Raw genomic sequence first — 21,195 nt, 5'->3', positions numbered from 1 at the left:
GAGACAATAGACTAAAATGGGAAATGGACCTGAACTGTAAGTGTTTTTTTTTTCTTTCCAAGATGTCACTATTATATGTAAAAACAGTGGTAGTCACAAGTGCACAACTGCAAAAAAAACAGTTTATTGTAAAAATAAAAAAACAGCAGGTTAGGTACTGATTTCACATTTTAAAAACTTGGTATTTTGTGTTAGGGTATCCTGGGAGGGCAGGTGTTTCATGCCTTGCTTTAATCTGAGCTTTTTCTAGTTTCTGTTGGATTCCTCCACTCTTATACAGTTAGTAGGTGGATTGGCCTCATCAGATTGCTCCTAAGTTTAAGTTAATGAGCTATAAAGGACTATGTTCAGTTTAATAGCAATCAGGACTATGTCTGTGTGTATGCGTGTATACAGGTTTATGTTTATGTATAGGGCAGTGATAGCTCAGTGGTTAAGGTACTGGACTAGTAATCAGAAGGTTTGCCGGTTCAAGCCCCACAGAAAGTTGCCACTGTTGGGCCCCTGAGCAAGGCCCTTAACCCTCAATTGCTTAAAAATCATGTTCAGTCATAACTGTAAGTCACTTTGGATAAAAGCGTCTGCTAAATGCTGAAAATATCAATGTAAATATATATATATATATATATTTGTATTTGTGTACAATATTCACACTCTTATTGCATTATGTTGTACAACATAGGTACAGTATTATGTTCAGTTCTTGCACAACTGTTGTCACTTTTTTTTATTGCAATTTAAAAAATTTTTGTATTTTTGTATTGTATTTTGTATTTTTCTACAATTTTATATTTTAAAAACATTTCTATTTTTGGTGTAAACTTATATATTTTTGTCTACTTTGTCTGTTTGGTAACTGCTGTGCCCGATCAGTCACTAAAGCATTTCACTGCCAGTTGTACTCTGTATGACTCTGTGAGTGACAAATAAACCTTGATTTGATTTGCATCACATGCAAATTTCACACGTATTTCTGTCTTGCAGTTTAAACCCTAGAAAAGAGCAGATTGTGGCGAGAACATACAAAATGCCCGAATGTGCCCTGAGAGCACCCCAGCCCGAATGTGCCCTGGGAGCACCCCAGCCCGAATGTGCCCTGAGAGCACCCCAGCCCGAATGTAAGTCACAGCTCCCAAATGTGCCCTGAGAGCACCCCAGCCCGAATGTGCCCTGGGAGCACCCCAGCCCGAATGTGCCCTGGGAGCACCCCAGCTCCCAAATGTGCCCTGAGAGCACCCCAGCCCGAATGTGCCCTGGGAGCACCCCAGCTCCCAAATGTGCCCTGAGAGCACCCCAGCTTACAGTATTGTGACAGTATACAATCTAAGCAATTGAGGGTTAAGGGCCTTGCTCAAGGGCCCAACTGTGGCAACCTGGCAGAGGTGGGGCTTGAACCAGCGACCTTTTGATTACTAGTCCAGTACCTTAACCACTAGGCTACAACTTGCCCTACATGAAAGTATATAAAGTGCTTTCATAAGTAAAAAGTATTGGTGTTGGTATCGGCTATACTGGCCCTGCATTTACTTAGTATTAAATCCAAATTTTGCAGTACTGCACACCACTAGTTGTAGCTATGACCCTGAGACTTACTGGTACAGCACAGAGGTATGGTTTTGACGCGCTTGGTACTGTCACCAGTCATGATTAAAAAATTGGAAAGACATGCCAAAACATTAAATGGCAATGTGTTCCTGTTTCCTGTAAGAATATTTCAGTTAGAAAGAAGGTGGTTAGAAATAATCCTGCTGTGGTCCAGACTGTTGTGAAACTCCATACCATCCCCCTCAGCCTGCTCCACATGGTAGTGTCTGACCCGACAGTGAGCTCCCCCTTTCTTCCCTATACGAGTGACCACATGGTATGTTCCACAAGCCAGAACTCTCTACAGTCTGGTTCCTCAAGTCAGACCTTCTCTGATACAGAGGGTGGATAAAAGCTTCGTTTCTGTGAATGTGACATTTTTTATTCTAGACTGAGAAAGAATGTGAATATATGTAAGACTGGTATTAATGATATGGATGGGATCTAACTGAGGACCCAATTCTGCCTTATGTTCCTCTGATCCATCATCAGCTGTGTGTATATGAGTGTGTGAGAGTATCTGGAACTGTCAGGATCATGAGCTCAAAGGGGACAAGCTTGCACCACAAACGCCTGCCATGTAAGTATAAGGGAATCTTAATTTATATACATACATAAGACTGACAGTCAGGTAAACAGAATAGCACCTGAAGAAGCCACAGTTAAATGTTTACAAACACTTGTTGTAGCTGTGTTATGATGTCATTTGCTTGTTCCATGACCTTCCTTTTAGGAATTCTAATTAATGATAGGTGGTGACTTCATCATGCCTATGTAAATAGGGTTAGTTTGACTCCACCCATTAAAAAGTACACAGAACCAATGTAGTAATTCAAAAGCACAGGAAATAAATTTGAATGTGCTGGAACAAAAATAAGATGTTATCAGTAACAAACAAACTTTAGTCTGGCTTTAACCTTCCCCCCCCTTGGACAGCAGCCCAAGTGTGATGTAAAGCTTCACTGTGTTGTTTATGTTACAGCAGATTTACATTTATGGCAGACCTGATTTTTGATTGTTCTGGGATATCAGGTTGAGTGTCCTTTCACAGCCCAAATTGACAATCTTAGTATATTTGTATGTATATTTTTGACACAAAAAGTCTTTAATGAAAGTTTAAAGGCTATAAGACTATATAATATAATACAGGACAATAATAATAAAAACACTTTACAGTTATATAAGGAAGGTGATGATCTGGCATCCGCCAAGATCAGATTTGTCTGTCTAATTGTCAGGTAACTGTTAGTCATCACTTCTGAGTGATGGTGCTTTGAAAAGTCGTTTAAAACTCAGAAATGTGTGTTATTACAATCAGGACAGACGTGCATTTCTTCATGGCTGCACCGGTGTTGCTTCTAGAAATGTTTAAAACGACAGGTCACAACTTTTATTAAATGAACTTGATTGTGTAGGTGCATCCTTTTAGATTAACAAACTAATCTGAAGATATGCTGAGCATATTTCTTGCCTTCTGAAGTACAGCTTGTGCTTTTATCAGTGATGTAGTGTATTGTGTAGGTGTTTCCAAGCACTCCTAATTCCTTTCCTTACTTGGAGGCATTTGTCTTAGACTGTATTTAAATGACGTGGGCTGCAGTGCTCGTGTTTGCACTGTTTCTCATGGTAACCTACTAATAGTTGTCATTGTCTGGGGGGAACTAGAAAGGGTATTTTTGTCATATTGCTTTCAATGAGTGTAGTTCAAGAATGCTTGTTTCTTTTAACTTTCTGTTCAATAAAGTCAATAAAGAACTAACCTTAAAAGAAGTGGTGAGGCAGTGTTTAGCATATACTGTACACTAACAGACTGTGGAACTCCCTTCCACAATAAATTCGGTAAGCATCCTTAGTTAGCAATTAAAAGAGGTTAGGATAAATGTAAAAAAAAAAAGGTGTTAAAATATAAGGATATTTCAAGTTCCATTACTATTCGGTTCCAAATCTTTCCCTCATTGTATGTTATAAATTGGCCACAATTCAGCATGTTTTTCCATTAAGTATTCAAAATTTATAATACTAAATTGCTTCCTGCAGCCTACTTTCCTTCTGTCAGGCATTTGTCCTGCGCTATGCTGGTTTAGCTCGGTCTGCCTGCACTAAATAATTGGTCCTGTAAAGTTTTCTTTTTTTCTTATGATGTTATAAATCACTCTGATGTAAATCTAGCTTGGAATAAGCTGTACATTGAGCAGAACCTAAACATCCCTGGTACACACTGGTAGCCAAGCTTGAAATGAACACCACTCCACAAAAACTAACCATCAATCTACCAAAAACTAACAAATAACCTGATGAATAAGCCATGCTGCTACTCAAAATCCTATTTTGTAATGTACTCAGAATACAAAACGGCGGCAAAAGCCGAAGACATGACGTGATATGACGTATGTCTCTTAGAAGTGTATGTAAACTTTTGAGTTCAGTTGTATCAGTGTTTAAATTTATAATCACAGTAGATGAGAGGTACTCTGGGGTTTTGTAATTGAGGGGATAATGGGAATGAATCCAGTAGCAGATAATAGTAAACAAGATCCTCTAATGGACCTGTGTAATCATATTTGTCCAGGGGGATGATGGTGTTTGGGACAGTGTCTCAAATCGTCCAGGGTATGATATCTGATGCATGAATACAATCTGATAGACATAAATAGGAATGATTTCATAATCACCAAGGCTGCAACTTTTTGCCAACCTGCTTTTCAGTTGACAATCAGTCATTTATTTTTGGGTGATTATTAGATTTATAGTTAATTGTGACAGAAAAATTAGGTATTTGTGTAACCCAGACAACATTGATTCAGAATCAGCAGCTTAACATGTGATTCACAAGTTTGCTTAGTTGGGTGTTGTTTTTTTCCATACACACATACTATATACTTCTATAACATTTTTCATTCATCATTTCTCTGAGAATGAGTTTTTATTGCTCCAACTGTTCACTCTGCTGTCTATTTTCCAGCATCTGTCTACTGATAGCTCATGTGAATGGAAGTTGACCTAATTATAAGCTTCAATTAAAAGCATCTATTGAGAAGAGGAGAGGGTTAACAGTGAGGTCATTGTTGGGAGTAGACAAGAGCTCTGATAGTGCTGGGTTGTGCTTCACTCCATCTCTAATGCACATATACACATACACACACATTCAGTCATGAATACACGTAGACTTTTAAAAATGTATTCCTGGAACAATGCCTGAATGACATATTCCGTCATTTAGGGTGGAAGGAAAAGAAGAGGAAATGTAAGAAATTAGCTGAACTTGAGTGTAGTAAAGTTCTAACCAAATCAGAATGTTATTTTCACTTTACTGCAGTTTATTTGTTGCTAAGAATTCACAGATTCTTGTTTTTATTTAACAAAATGTTCCAATTAAGGCAATAAAAGGAGGTATTTAATGCCTTCTGTAAACTTAAATTGGAACTTGCTCAAGCACACTTCCAAGTCAGCCAAAGTTTGATTAAGGAATTAGTTCTGGAAAAATCCTGGGGTGGCGTACTCAGTGTCCAGATTTAAATCCTATAGAAAAACTTTGGTGGGATTAAAAAAGAAGCAGTTGCAGCATGAAAGCCATCAAACTTCAATGAGCTGGAAGCTCAAGAGAGGTGTTAGAAGCTTGTTAGCATTGAAATTGCTCATTATGTTGGGTTATCATGCAGGGCAAAATGATGTTCCACCAAGTATCGAGGCTGGGGGTTGAATAATAGAGCATTATTTCACTATCATTTCATTGCAACTCAAAATTTGGTCAACTTATGTTACCAACATTGCTTGTATGGATCAGTATATTCTTTCTCTGTTTACTGATACTTCTTTTCATTCAGTATTATACAAAACCCCATCGTGCCTTTTGAAGTGAGTAACTTGTAAAGCAGAGGGATGTGAAGCCTAGAAATAAAGCTTTAAACCCATGGTATTTCATTACAATTACAATACAATTATCAGAAAAAGAATTTAGTGAGTTTGTGTACAAGCCTTTCTTTTTTTTCCTCCACCTACCAGATTTCAGTGTTTTCAGATTCAGCACCACACTTGCTGCCTCCCCTTTGCTTCTCTTATGATTTTTAACCACAACAGAAACCACATAGTCTGGTTTCAAATATGTGGGGAATTCCAACAGACGGCTTATGTCTTTGTAGCTGGCTAGTATGCCACGGCCTTTTGTAAAATCAAAAAGAGTTCAAGAAAAGTAGTTTTAACTTTTGTGGAATGTTCAAAAGAAACATACATGCCTTTGTAGTCTTGGGGTTTCAATGATTTTTGTTCTTTTTTTTGTCCAAATCCTTTAATATACAGTGTATCACAAAAGTGAGTACACCCCTCACATTTCTGCAGATATTTAAGTATATCTTTTCATGGGACAACACTGACAAAATGACACTTTGACACAATGAAAAGTAGTCTGTGTGCAGCTTATATAACAGTGTAAATGTATTCTTCCCTCAAAATAACTCAATATACAGCCATTAATGTCTAAACCACCGGCAACAAAAGTGAGTACACCCCTAAGAGACTACACCTCTAAATGTCCAAATTGAGCACTGCTTGTCATTTTCCCTCCAAAATGTCATGTGATTTGTTAGTGTTACTAGGTCTCAGGTGTGCATAGGGAGCAGGTGTGTTCAAATTAGTAGTACAGCTCTCACACTTTCTCATACTGGTCACTGAAAGTTCCAACATGGCACCTCATGGCAAAGAACTCTCTGAGGATCTTAAAAGACGAATTGTTGCGCTACATGAAGATAGCCAAGGCTACAAGAAGATTGCCAACACCCTGAAACTGAGCTGCAGCACAGTGGCCAAGATCATCCAGCGTTTTAAAAGAGCAGGGTCCACTCAGAACAGACCTCGCGTTGGTCGTCCAAAGAAGCTGAGTGCACGTGCTCAGCGTCACAGCCAACTGCTGTCTTTGAAAGATAGGCGCAGGAGTGCTGTCAGCATTGCTGCAGAGATTGAAAAGGTGGGGGGTCAGCCTGTCAGTGCTCAGACCATACGCCGCACACTACATCAAATTGGTCTGCATGGCTGTCACCCCAGAAGGAAGCCTCTTCTGAAGTCTCTACACAAGAAAGCCCGCAAACAGTTTGCTGAAGACATGTCAACAAAGGACATGGATTACTGGAACCATGTCCTATGGTCTGATGAGACCAAGATTAATTTGTTTGGTTCAGATGGTCTCAAGCATGTGTGGCGGCAATCAGGTGAGGAGTACAAAGATAAGTGTGTCATGCCTACAGTCAAGCATGGTGGTGGGAATGCCATGGTCTGGGGCTGCATGAGTGCAGCAGGTGTTGGGGAGTTACATTTCATTGAGGGACACATGAACTCCAATATGTACTGTGAAATACTGAAGCAGAGCATGATCCCCTCCCTCCGGAAACTGGGTCGCAGGGCAGTGTTCCAGCATGATAATGACCCCAAACACACCTCTAAGACGACCACTGCTTTATTGAAGAGGCTAAGGGTAAAGGTGATGGACTGGCCAAGCATGTCTCCAGACCTAAACCCAATAGAACATCTTTGGGGCATCCTCAAGCGGAAGGTGGAGGAGCGCAAAGTCTCGAATATCCGCCAGCTCCGTGATGTCGTCATGGAGGAGTGGAAAAGCATTCCAGTGGCAACCTGTGAAGCTCTGGTAAACTCCATGCCCAGGAGAGTTGAGGCAGTTCTGGGAAATAATGGTGGCCACACAAAATATTGACACTTCAGGAACTTTCACTAAGGGGTGTACTCACTTTTGTTGCCGGTGGTTTAGACATTAATGGCTGTATATTGAGTTATTTTGAGGGAGGAATAAATTTACACTGTTATATAAGCTGCACACAGACTACTTTTCATTGTGTCAAAGTGTCATTTTGTCAGTGTTGTCCCATGAAAAGATATACTTAAATATCTGCAGAAATGTGAGAGGTGTACTCACTTTTGTGATACACTGTATGTCAGAAATACACACACAGCATCTAAGAATATTTCTTTGTTGTAGTAAAAGAGGTGGAATCTTGGATGCAAGTGGGTTCTCCAGCAGGAATATGACACAAAACATACATCATAATTGGTTTTGAAATGACTCATAAGGCTAAAATAAACCTTTTGGAATTACATTTCAAAATTTTAATGTAATTATGTGATCTGTGCTACAGAAACCAACAATTTTAATTGAAATCACCATAAAACTTGTTCATTGCTTTTAAAAGCTGCTGATTGGAGTAAAAGAGCTAAATACATGTCATTAAATATTAGGTGTGCTGTATGGATTTTTCTATATTTTTAAAAACCCACTATAAATAGCTATAAAGCAGAAATGATTGAATTCCAGGACCAGACCATAATATTTTACACATTTTTTAACATAAGTAGTAGTTTGTTTGATTTGATTGAACTGGCAGTTTTAATTTCTTCTTTTTATAGTCCCTGATTTTTTACTTTTGCAAAAACACACTGATGTTTATGCATACAAACACACAAAGCTGTTCCTAATGCCACCTCTATGTTACATTCCCTTTTTATAGGCACCTGGTGTTATCCTTCACCCTTTCCAGTTATGTACCCATAATCCTCTCTGTATAAAGTTACTAATACGTTTGCATTTGGCCTGTCAGTAACGGGTGCCTGTGCCCGGTCTTGTCGAAAGAAAGAAAAACACACTGAAGGGTAATAAGCAAGGTGGTTTTAGCAGAAAAACAAGGCAAGTTAAAATGACCTTTGGGTTGCTCAGGTTCGTACTGCCTCTTCAGTTGTGTGTAGCTGGTTTCCTAGCTCTCATGAAATATGTATGACAATCTGAGAGTGGCAACAGTTTAATTGAGGGAATGACAAGGGTGCACATTGGATATGTAACCTCTAACAGTGAAAAAACAGTGCCTTAAAAAGATTAATTCCTCAAAGTATCCCCTTTAAGTTAATCCAAAATTGGATGTCATGCAGTCTTAGGATTTTAATTATTTCTGAAAATGTGCTTAACCTTGGAATGAGTAACTGGAACAAACTGTCCAAAATATTTCATGTATTTGAGTTATTGTTAAAGAGTTATTATTAAACATTTGTGACTGTTAAGCACCCAACCAAGCCACCATTGGATTAGCTTATTAGACTGTTGTACCTTCTGAGCGCTACTCTACCACTTTTGATGAGTAATATTTAACTGTATTTGCAGTCCACTGTATTTTCCTTTTCATAAGGTTTTGCCAGGTTTTATGGAGTGATGTTTTAATCACTCCATGAATTGATGTTTTAATCACTCCATACATTTTAATAACAGGATTTAAATCAGAATTTTCCTGGGTCATTCATTTTCATACCACTCCAGTGTTTCTTTTGACAGTGAGTTAGGTCATTGTCTTGCCATCATTTTTCCAGTTAAAACTTCAACAGACTTTCATTTAACATCTTTCAATTCCCATAACCCTTGGATACAATGAACATTGCCTTCAGTGTATTTTTAAATGTATTTGTTCAGATGTTGACTCAGTAAACTGGGTAAGTTGGCAGGCAGTATGGTTAGTCAGTGCATTCCTCTAAAGCCTGGGGAATTATCATTCAGCACTGTTCAGGAAGAGCCTGTGTGAGTTTCACTGTGAGTGTCTCGTTGTTAAAAACTAGCTTCTGATCTTTCAGTGTCCCATATTTACCCAGCAAAACCACCAGCCAGTCTGTGGGGAAAATGATCTTCTGGGTATAATTTCTTATTTCTGAAAAACATGTTTCCTGTGTCCTGCTGCTACAAATAATAAAAACAGTCAATTGTGTTTATTGGTAGATTAATATATACTAGTACACGTAGTAAACTGCTTTTGTTACAGTTCACTGTTCTCTCTCTGTTGGCTTGGAGTATGACTTTTGGAGTCAGGCCTAGATGATTGTGGAAGAAAATGGAAAAAAGTTTATTTGAGTAGATGTGTTGGGAAAAAAACAAGTAAGTTACCATAGCAGTGTTGGTATGATTTTTTTATTTGTTCCTTTGGTTTTGGTTTGTTACCGTGGGCGGGCATGAGTGTGATGCCATGTCCGGTAGCTTTGGCTCTAATTAAGTCTAAATCAGTCTTCTATTTCGATGCCAACCTCACAGAAGGGCAAAAGAGAGAGGAAGTGCAGGAGAAAGAGCTTTGCCCAGCCTGCCGGGAATGCCAAGTCAAGTCTCCTGGACAATTTGTGTTTTTTTTCTTCACTGCATTTTATTCTGTCCTCCTTCCTCATCCAGTCATTATTTGGGTGAGTAGACATTGTGTAACCTAATGAGGCAGGGACGGTGCTGACCTAGAATGAAATGATGTTTGAGAACAGTGTGAGAACATGGTAATGTGTACTCTGTATTCAATTTGAAATAAAAGCATTTTCACAACACCTAGATTATTGGCCCTCACTGTATGACACATAACATGAATTAGTATATTTAATTAAGTATGTGAGATCCAAGGAAGATTTTTCTATGTAAAACATCCAGGCAGATCACAAAAGCACCAGAAGAAGCTGAAGTGTTTAAATGAATGTAAAAATTCAAACCCTCAGCAGTGTGAATTTTTGGCCAATTGGGCGTCTACATACGGACATGATTGGCTATGTCTGAGGGGTGGCTGAGCCACAAGATAGATTGGGGTTCTGTCCGGCTGTGTTTTTGCATTGTTCCTATTGATTCTGGGAAAACCAGACCCACCGTGACCCTGACCAGTATTAAAAATTTGTCTCTAATGCATTTTAAAATGACAAAGTTACAAAACCTTTACAATACCTGAACTGAAACTCATTCAATAATGGTGAAATGTTATGGGTACAAAACAATAACAGAAAGAATGAATAATTCCAAATGCTCATCTGTGCTCTGGATAAACCGCATCCCATGAGGACAACAGACACACTGTTTAATGAAAACCTAAATCAAGATCTGAGTCTACAGTCTTAATCCCTCTAAAACTGTTAGTCTGAATGTGCACAATGTGACTATTAACTTCTCACTATGCTCACATAACTCAGCTCTGAATATGGCCCTATCAGATTAAACCTATTCTGACTGTTTCTCTAGTGAACTTCAGTATTTTGTGTGTGCGCCCATGTCTGAAAAACAAACATCAGCGGCCTTGCTGGAAGATCCAAGTGACTTGATGTCATTGTTAATCAGATCTCTGTAGTCTCTAAGCCTGCCTGAAGGTGAGAGACGTTGTCCTTCCTTATGTAACCTGTGGACATGACTGAGGCATCAGAAAATGCCACATGTGACCTGTGGCTGTTCGGATGTGTATCGCAGCGGGTGGTTGAGCCTTCAAGTCTGAATGTATTAGAGGTGACAAGCCATACTTGGGGGGTAGATGGCAACTTTATGACCTGCTGCGAGAGCACTTGAGTCGTCTCTTGACCCTGGCACAAACAGCAAGTTCAAAAGCTGAATGCCATGACCCTGTGTGTCTTTCTGGCCTGCTGCGCAACCACATGGGTTCTTAAACACTTAACACAAGAGGCACAGCATAGAAAAATGCTTACACACACTAATATGCTAAAATGTTTTTAGAAACCATCATGCAGAATTGACAAAAGTGTTTAAAGCTTTACACACTGGTAAAAAATACTTTAGATATCTTTAAGTTAAAGACTTTTTGCCAATCACATGGCCCAAGATAATGAAACAATAGCAAAAATAGATCAGATATTACAATTACATTTTTGTCACATTATCCACCATTATCACGATTGGTTAAAGCAGTAAAAATAAAGCAGGAAATTTTGACTCCTCATTTTTCTTTATTTTTGTTTTGTTCTTGCTATCTTTGTAAGTTACACACATATGAGTCATTGCTTTCCACAGGCTGGTGTATTATAGTATCCAACACAGTCTCACACTCATCCAGTCTCTCAAATAGCCTGACTGATCGCCTTCTCAAGAAAAGCAGTCAATGGATAGCCAGAGTGTCATGGTGACATCATTTGCTGACCGTCTCACAGTCCCTAGACCTCAGAGATGTTACTCTGAATATTCCTGGCCTCCTACTGACACCACAGAAAACACAACCAGTGTTGCCAAATGTGACAAGTCATGAATTTCTGGAAAGTGAGAAAAGCCTGGATTAGCACATCTTTAGTCATTGCACTTTCATTATGAAAACCAGCACAGAGCAGTATTAACTCCTGCCAAGTACTGATTTATTAGGGGTTTAAGCCAGGCACTTAAGGTTTTATGCTGGATTCATTGTTAGCTAAGCACTCTTCCTTTCTGGAAATAAGTGCGAAAAGAGACTGTAAGAAACTGTGAGTTTTCTATAATAATATGGGCTTTTTTATAGTTCATTAAAAACAACTACCTGATATTATTCCTCCTTTTCCAATTTTTTACAATTGGTAGTCTGGTAGCCAGTTGTAGCTTTCTCCTCTTATCCACTAACTTAGATTAGTATGTAAGGATGTCAGATGCTGAATAACCAGTTCATACTACAAGGAATTTGTTTCCATTGTAGTGGCCAGGGTACCTCATTGGCACGATCCAGCCCTGTCAGTGACAGTATAATTTTAAATCACTGAGCTCACTGGGTCAAGATTAGTCTCTGGATGTTGCAACAATGTACGCTTGATTGACTAAATAAAAGATTTAGTGTAACAAACTGTACAATTATATTAGCCACCCAAAAGTGGTTTTGCACTAAAAATGAGTATATGTCGAGTATGTGGACCAGTGTTAAACCCCTCCAGCATTTTCAGGCTATACAATCTTTACAATGTTCTTAATTTAGACTGAGACTTAGCAGCTCAATCCAATTAGCTCAGTCTCAGCCAGTTGGTTCTAATTATGCCTTAATCCCGGGATGCTGTTTAAGGCTGGTCGATGTATTGACATGCTGTGTAGCATTCAATGACACTTTACAGCTAAAAGCTTTTGCGTTGTTTTTCAGTTGGAAAGCCTGTGGCAATACAATAAATTCCTGCATAGCTTTGGAAAAAAAGTACATGCACAGCTATTTGGCTAAACGTAGCACTTAATACTAGTCTAGGCTAGTAAAGTTAAACTGCTTTTAGAACTGCTCTTAGGTAATTTAATTATAAATTATGTAATTAAAAAAAACTTGATATTTTAGATTTTAAATAGTAATGTTACATTTTGTAACATAATTGATGCTGATAAATATGTACTTTAAAAATTTTGTTTATACTTATAAATACAATGTCAAAAGTCATTATATGTGTAAACTGAAAGTGAAAATACTCATTGGAAGAAGTGTATTAAATAACCCTAATCTCCCCCTACACACTCTCTCTGTACTTTTGTAGTGCCTATAACAGTGCCCTTTCACTCTTTGGGTGAGGATGTTAATACAGTTATAATTATAGATGAGTCACTAACTCCTATTCTAGTTGTTTATAAATAGTCGTGTGGCCAAGGTCTAGCCATGGGCCAGTACTCTCATTTGACTAATGCGTGGTATGGTGCTAAGACAATGCAAATGCCAATGCAATGCAAAAATCACTCTGATAGTGTCATATAAAATAAAATGCTGACTAGAACAATTACACTGAAGCAGCGCAGCGCACACACACCCATGTACCAAGTTATGTGCCGCTTTCTGTTCTCTACTTAGGAACTTAATTTATTAGGTTTGGGTTTTATACTTTTTTTTACTAACTTAAAGTACCCATAATATATCCTGGTATTTTTAAATCATGTACACAATACTAATATATATATATGCTGGCTGGCTCATGCTTTCAGCCAGTCAGTTCAAATAGTCCTAGAGATCTAGCGCACTAGACAGCAACCTATTTTGCCCTGTCAATACTTACTAAATTTCGTTGTACGCAGGTATAATGACAATAATATTCTTCTTCTTCTTCAGTGGTCTTGTTAAGGCATTCGAAGTATTCAAGAGTCTGAAAAAACACTATAACACTGTAGTTTAACTGTATTATTTGACCAACAAAGACACAATTGATCCCTTTTTTAGATTTTAAAAGTAAGTTTAAAAGCATTTGGTTGGTTATTACTTTTATAACCTGTCCTTAATGGGTGAAAATGACTGCCTGAGGATTTTGCCTTAATATGCCTTCCAAGTAAACAGAATTAAATACTAAAAGGCTTTTGGTCTAAGCCCCAAACTTGATATGTAATTTAACTGTAGATTGCACATCCTCTTTCTCATTTGTCTCTCATTTCATGGCTTGGCTCTTTAGGCTATTACCTTTCTTCTTATGTGGCCAGTAAATGTGAGTGCACTTCAAGTCCAATCAGATTAACAGCACTGGAATTGACAGATGCTGTGATGAAACTGCATCTGCATCTGCCTCGACAGCAATATAAGATAAGGGAGTAATTTGTGGACCCTGAGTAGTACCTGTGTGTTATTAGTCACAAACAAGGCTTTACTTTGGTTAGCCAATTACTATGGCTGGTTGTTGTCCTCATTAATTTTAATTCTATAATTATTATGATTGGGATATTCAAGTTTTAAAATCACTGCATCAGCTACAAGTAATGTATATTTTTGCCAGCTGAAATGGAAACAGGCCTGTTTACAAAACAAGATAAGTTCTCACAGATAATAAAGACTGGTGTACATGATCAATTACTTTGCTTGTATAGAAAATAGGAGCACTTGGCAACAAATGCTGGCACACAACTGGGGCAGCAATGGGTGGCTGAATGTTGCTCCCTGGTGGTGGTTTATATATATTTACTACTCAAACTCAAACTCAAAAGAAGCTTTATTGGCATGACAAATAAGGACATTCGTATTGCCAAAGCAAGTTACAGAGAAATATAAACAATAAAAATAAGAAAGAACAAAAATATACAGAATAGTTACATGTGCAAAAAATATAGAATAGAATAAAATATTAATAAAAACAGTGCAAAATAATAACAATAAAAAGTATAATATTTACAATAATGAGGTAGTAAAACAATCAGTTTGTGCGTGTGTGTGTGTGTGTGTGTGTGTGTATGTGTGTGTGTGTATGAGACATGGTCACCCACTGTCCCTCACCTGGTGACAGGTGTGTGTATAGAGTGCTGCTAGTGTGCAGCTCTCTCTGTGCTCCCCCAGTAGGTGGGGCAGTTTGTCGGGGTCTGGGAGGGAGGTGAAGTTGGGGATGATGTTATTAAATTTAGGGAAGAATTGGGAGCGGACGTGGTGGTACTTGGTACACCGGGTGAGGAAGTGCAGCTCCGTCTCTACTGTACTGAGAGTGCAGTGCTGACACAACCTCTCCTCCCGGGGCAGCCAGGACCGGGTGTGTCGCCCCGTCTCCACGGCCAGGTCGTGTGCGCTCAGTCTGTACCTCGTCAGGGTGTTTCTTAATTTAGGGTCGGATACTGTGCTCAGATAATCTGCTGCACTGTAGTGTCTGTTTAGGGCCAAATAACACTGCATTTTACTTTGAGTTTTAGTTTCAGTTTCCCAATAATTCAGATATTTAGTTCTGAGTTTTTGTGTAATTTGGTTTATTCTAATTGGGTTTGCAGATTTCTCCTGTTCCTGAGTCTTTATTGTGTTAGTGTGTGTTAGTGGTGTGGCGGCGTGTGTTAGTAATGTGTTTGTGTGTGTTATTAGGGTGTCTGTGTGTGTTAGTGGTGTATCTGTGTGTGTTAGAGTGTCTGTGTGTGTTATTAGTGTGTCGGTGTGTGTTAGTGGTGTATGGGTGTAGTGACTCAGGACCAGTTGGATGAGGGGACTGGTATGTTTGCTCAGCTCTTGGTGTTTCAGGGCTTTATAATTATATATTTACTATTTATCATGCCTTCTTCAGGGCTAATCACTGTGGGTTCCTAAAAATAAAAATTCTGAAAAACATCTTTTCTCATTTGTGTTGGCAGCTGAAACTGACCTCGCTCTGAGGGTGCCAGAGATGGATACAGCCCAGCAGTTGAAGCTTAGAGAAAGGCAGCGCTTTTTTGAGGAGGTGTTTCAACATGATGTGGATGTTTATTACTCCTCAGCGCATCTGCAGATAGACTACATGAGGGGTGAATAAAGCACATTAATTTTTACAATAGAAATGACCAATTAACCTACTCAGACCTTTGATGATTTGACTATAGGTTTTTTTTTTTTACTGTTATGTAGCTCCAATGAGCAGCATCTCATCCATGGAGGTAAATGTGGACATGTTGGAACAGATGGAACTTTTGGACATTTCAGATCCAGAGGCTCTGGATGTGTTTCTTGCTTCAACTGAAGATGATGACACAACCCTATCCCAACTACCAGGTAAAAAATCATCTGGCCTAAAATGAATTGCATGATGAATGATGCTTAGTCTGTAGATAGGTGGATCCAAAATATGCTTCATTAGTTTATAATGTATAATGTTAACTTATACCCAGTTGTGGTGATGACGATCTTAGCGTATAATATATTGTACATTATTTTCTCTCTAGCTGACGGCTGCAGCGATAATGATGCACTAAATGAAGAAATCTCCCTAAGAGTCCCTGACCCTTGTGAGTACAAATCCCGGATCTCCTCCACCTCCTCTACTTCCACCAATGACAGCCAAGGGGAGGATGGAGCAGAAACACCCGTGGTCCAGTCAGAGGATGAGGATGATGCTGATCTGCTGGTAATGCGTACACCTCCAGCCAGTGATGGAGAAAGCCAAACTGAGTTGGGACTATGAGCTGGTGCTTATTACTACTGATGGATCGGACCTAGTGGTCATATATTGACTGTTTTTGGTAGGCTGACTGGTTGTGGATGTACACATGTATACCAAAAATGCTAGCAGAATCATCATTGTATGCATGTCGTTCTTCCTCTTTACCTGAACTGCTGCTGTGGATTATGAGGCTTACGGACATTTTCATACATGCCACATTCTTCAATTATATGTTCATTAACTGTTGTTTAGAGGAGTTTTAAAACATATGTATCATTTATACTAATACTAAGTGTAGCACTTCTGTTGGTAGGTGAAAACTACCCATTATGGTACGTTATTTTCCTGTCATTCTTTATCACTATAATTTCAAGGCTTTAAATCATGTCTTTACGATGTTTAATATTTTCTTATCAAAAATAAGTGTTTCACGAACCATAAAGAAATAAAGATTACACAAGAGCACCTTACCCAGAGGATTGTCCAGAGGGCTACATGACACCTTAAGAAAAATGATATTATAAGCCATCCTAAAGAAACCAGCTTACTGTGACTTTATTTACCAAACATCAAAGATGACATTAGTTATGAATAAAGGTACAATGTTTGGCCCCCTTATTACTGAAATTGTTTATATTTTCCTTTTGACACAAATTCCCACAGTCATGGTTGACTATGCAAAAATTCCTTTTGTAAAACTGCAACAATTAATGTCCTCATTTCACAAATTAATTAAGTGTAATTAATAGAAGGTAATAACACAGCTGTAAACATACTCTGTCCCAATGCTTTTGAGTGTGTTGCAGGCATCAAATTCTAAATTTCTTTATATGGAAACATTGCAAATCTTTGTACTTTTGTCAGTTTAATAAAGATTCAGAAGAATTAACAAGTCACAAATTCTTTTTTATTGCATTTTACAAAACTTGGAGCAAACAGCGTTTGTAAAAACAAATTTAACTCTCCTGTTAGTGCAGCATTGTTTGTTGCATCATTTTCTTTTCTTATTGCACACATACTTTAGGTGATATTAAATCCATCCATCCATTGTGTAATTTCTTGTAAGAAAAGCAATTGTCTTTCAGGCGGCAAGAAAAATCTCATGTGGCTTAATGTGGTAAAACTGCACCTTAAAACACACAGAGTCATTTAGCACTTTGTTATTACTATTGCTTACTGTCTGATTAAACCCATTATAAAAATAGTTTATTGTGGCTTCATGTATTGAAAAGGCACAGTGATATGATCAATAAAATTTAAGGAAAAAAACCTGGACACTATTTATAGCTTGTGGCAGCCACAAGGAAACCCAGAAAAAATGGACCTAGTTAATTAATTGTACCATGATTTATACTGGGGTTAATACTATCAACACTATCAAGTGTTGTCCAGCACTGTTTAAATGCCAAATTTAAAATATTCCTCCTTCATGTTTTTATGCACAATTCCATCTTTGGTAACAGCTTCACCCTGATCCGGGCCACTGTGGGTCCAAAGCATAACTTTGAAACCAGGCTTAATGCAGAAATACATGTATTTATTTATTTGTTGGCTTATACATGGTGCCAATAAATAACAGAACATACAACACACACTCAGTTATTTACTCAGATACACCTAGAGCTAATTTAGAGCAGCCAATTCAGCTACTGGCATGTCTCTGGAGGTGGAAGGAAACCAGAGAATAAAACCACAAAGACTGTTTTGGAGGCCATGCAACAAAGTTAAAAAGCATTGTAAGAATGCATCAAACCATGTATTTATGGTCTTTGCTGATTTTTATACACCTGTCCACATACCTTTGGCCATATAGTGTAATTTATAAAGCAGACTGTAGGATAGAATAGGGATTTAATGAGACTAGTTTCTGAGACAGAAAGCATTGTCAGGTAAGTAATACGAGGCTGTTACCTATTTGGGCATCATGAGGCCAAACAGCAGGCTTATGTTTAATAAAAGCCCTTATTCAGGATTTTTCATTTTCTTTGAGGTCTGTAAAGTGGGTAAACAAGGCCAGACTTTATGAAAACTTGTTTCACAGCTTCGGAATAATGTGAAAAGATAATAAATACATTGTGCAAGAGTTTAATCTCTAACCGAGCATTGTTACGCCTTTACACTGCCTCAATATCATCGATATTGTGAAGGTTCTTTTATTTTAACTAAAACTCAGACGAACCCAATGTTCCCCATGACGGATGATTTAAGCTTCCACAAACCACAGGAAGTCTGCCAAAGTTCCTAAAAATGAATTTACAACCCTTGTTACTTCCCATGCTAATAAACAATTTGAGGAAGCAATGGAATTTCATACATCTGGCTTTAGTAATGTAAAACTCTGAGCTTGTGTTTGTTACACTGTACTGCTGACTAAAACAACACCTTCCACAATGGGGCCTCGATGACGCCACAAGCACTAAACACACGTGACTGAAAGTCCTTGGTGGGTTACAGCTCAGCTGAATACAGGTGGGTTACAAATAGGTTCTGTTTTATCAGAACTGAATAGACATAAATGTATATGATATAAATTCCGTATATAAATGTATATAAACATAAATTCTGTATATAAATCTATACATAAATGTATATAAACACAAAATCTGTATATAAATGTATATATAAATGTATATAAACATAAATTCTGTATATAAATCTATACATAAATGTATATAAACATAAATTCCGTATATAAATGTATATATAAATGTATATAAACATAAATTCTGTATATAAATCTATACATAAATGTATATAAACACAAAATCTGTATATAAATGTATATATAAATGTATATAAACATAAAATCTGCATTTAAATCTATACATAAATGTATATAAACATAAATTCTGTATATAAATCTATACATAAATGTATATAAACACAAAATCTGTATATAAATGTATATATAAATGTATATAAACATAAAATCTGCATTTAAATCTATACATAAATGTATATAAACATAAATTCCGTATATAAATGTATACATACAGTGTATCACAAAAGTGAGTACACCCCTCACATTTCTGCAGATATTTAAGTATATCTTTTCATGGGACAACACTGACAAAATGACACTTTGACACAATGAAAAGTAGTCTGTGTGCAGCTTATATAACAGTGTAAATTTATTCTTTCCTCAAAATAACTCAATATACAGCCATTAATGTCTAAACCACCGGCAACAAAAGTGAGTACACCCCTAAGAGACTACACCCCTAAATGTCCAAATTGAGCACTGCTTGTCATTTTCCCTCCAAAATGTCATGTGATTTGTTAGTGTTACTAGGTCTCAGGTGTGCATAGGGAGCATGTGTGTTCAATTTAGTAGTACAGCTCTCACACTCTCTCATACTGGTCACTGAAAGTTCCAACATGGCACCTCATGGCAAAGAACTCTCTGAGGATCTTAAAAGACGAATTGTTGCGCTACATGAAGATGGCCAAGGCTACGAGAAGATTGCCAACACCCTGAAACTGAGCTGCAGCACAGTGGCCAAGATCATCCAGCGTTTTAAAAGAGCAGGGTCCACTCAGAACAGACCTCGCCTTGGTCGTCCAAAGAAGCTGAGTGCACGTGCTCAGCGTCACATCCAACTGCTGTCTTTGAAAGATAGGCACAGGAGTGCTGTCAGCATTGCTGCAGAGATTGAAAAGGTGGGGGGTCAGCCTGTCAGTGCTCAGACCATACGCCGCACACTACATCAAATTGGTCTGCATGGCTGTCACCACAGAAGGAAGCCTCTTCTGAAGTCTCTACACAAGAAAGCCCGCAAACAGTTTGCTGAAGACATGTCAACAAAGGACATGGATTACTGGAACCATGTCCTATGGTCTGATGAGACCAAGATTAATTTGTTTGGTTCAGATGGTCTCAAGCATGTGTGGCGGCAATCAGGTGAGGAGTACAAAGATAAGTGTGTCATGCCTACAGTCAAGCATGGTGGTGGGAATGCCATGGTCTGGGGCTGCATAAGTGCAGCAGGTGTTGGGGAGTTACATTTCATTGAGGGACACATGAACTCCAATATGTACTGTGAAATACTGAAGCAGAGCATGATCCCCTCCCTCCGGAAACTGGGTCGCAGGGCAGTGTTCCAGCATGATAATGACCCCAAACACACCTCTAAGACGACCACTGCTTTATTGAAGAGGCTGAGGGTAAAGGTGATGGACTGGCTAAGCATGTCTCCAGACCTAAACCCAATAGAACATCTTTGGGGCATCCTCAAGCGGAAGGTGGAGGAGCGCAAAGTCTCGAATATCCGCCAGCTCCGTGATGTCGTCATGGAGGAGTGGAAAAGCATTCCAGTGGCAACCTGTGAAGCTCTGGTAAACTCCATGCCCAGGAGAGTTAAGGCAGTTCTGGGAAATAATGGTGGCCACACAAAATATTGACACTTCAGGAACTTTCACTAAGGGGTGTACTCACTTTTGTTGCCGGTGGTTTAGCCATTAATGGCTGTATATTAAGTTATTTTGAGGGAAGAATAAATTTACACTGTTATATAAGCTGCACACAGACTACTTTTCATTGTGTCAAAGTGTCATTTTGTCAGTGTTGTCCCATGAAAAGATATACTTAAATATCTGCAGAAATGTGAGGGATGTACTCACTTTTGTGATACACTGTACATGTATATAAACATAAATTCCGTATATAAATGTATACATACATGTATATAAACATAAATTCCGTATATAAATGTATATATAAATGTATATAAACATAAATTCTGCATTTAAATCTATACATAAATGTATATAAACATAAATTCCGTATATAAATGTATACATAAATGTATATAAACATAAATTCCGTATATAAATGTATACATACATGTATATAAACATAAATTCCGTATATAAATGTATACATAAATGTATATAAACATAAATTCCGTATATAAATGTATATATAAATGTATATAAACATAAAATCTGCATTTAAATCTATACATAAATGTATATAAACATAAATTCCGTACATAAATGTATACATAAATGTATATAAACATAAATTACGTATATAAATGTATA

General features: G+C 37.9%; 1 protein-coding gene across 1 annotated transcript; it reads left to right on the top strand.

Annotated features, from left to right (window-relative positions):
* The first annotated feature begins 1,896 nt into the window (after positions 1-1,896).
* si:ch211-253b8.5 (dysbindin) lies at positions 1,897-17,044 on the top strand. The gene is made up of 4 exons (XM_062986750.1): positions 1,897-2,164; positions 15,371-15,520; positions 15,621-15,764; positions 15,935-17,044. Exons 1-4 carry the CDS (start codon positions 2,122-2,124, stop codon positions 16,171-16,173), a joined length of 576 nt encoding a protein of 191 aa, XP_062842820.1. The 5' UTR covers positions 1,897-2,121; the 3' UTR covers positions 16,174-17,044.
* The last annotated feature ends 4,151 nt before the right edge of the window (positions 17,045-21,195 follow it).

The sequence above is a fragment of the Trichomycterus rosablanca genome, chromosome 24 (assembly GCF_030014385.1).
Source record: "Trichomycterus rosablanca isolate fTriRos1 chromosome 24, fTriRos1.hap1, whole genome shotgun sequence".
Classification (NCBI taxonomy): domain Eukaryota; kingdom Metazoa; phylum Chordata; class Actinopteri; order Siluriformes; family Trichomycteridae; genus Trichomycterus; species Trichomycterus rosablanca.
The sequence above is the reverse complement of the archived record's forward strand: the minus strand, read 5'-3'. Positions and strand labels throughout refer to the sequence as shown.

Excerpts from the sequence above, each read along its gene's own strand:
- si:ch211-253b8.5 (XM_062986750.1), top strand. The coding sequence starts at position 2,122 with ATGAGCTCAAAGGGGACAAGCTTGCACCACAAACGCCTGCCAT. Across the intron at positions 15,521-15,620 it reads GCAGATAGACTACATGAGGG|CTCCAATGAGCAGCATCTCA; the intron begins GTGAATAAAGCA and ends ACTGTTATGTAG. Across the intron at positions 15,765-15,934 it reads AACCCTATCCCAACTACCAG|CTGACGGCTGCAGCGATAAT; the intron begins GTAAAAAATCAT and ends TTTTCTCTCTAG.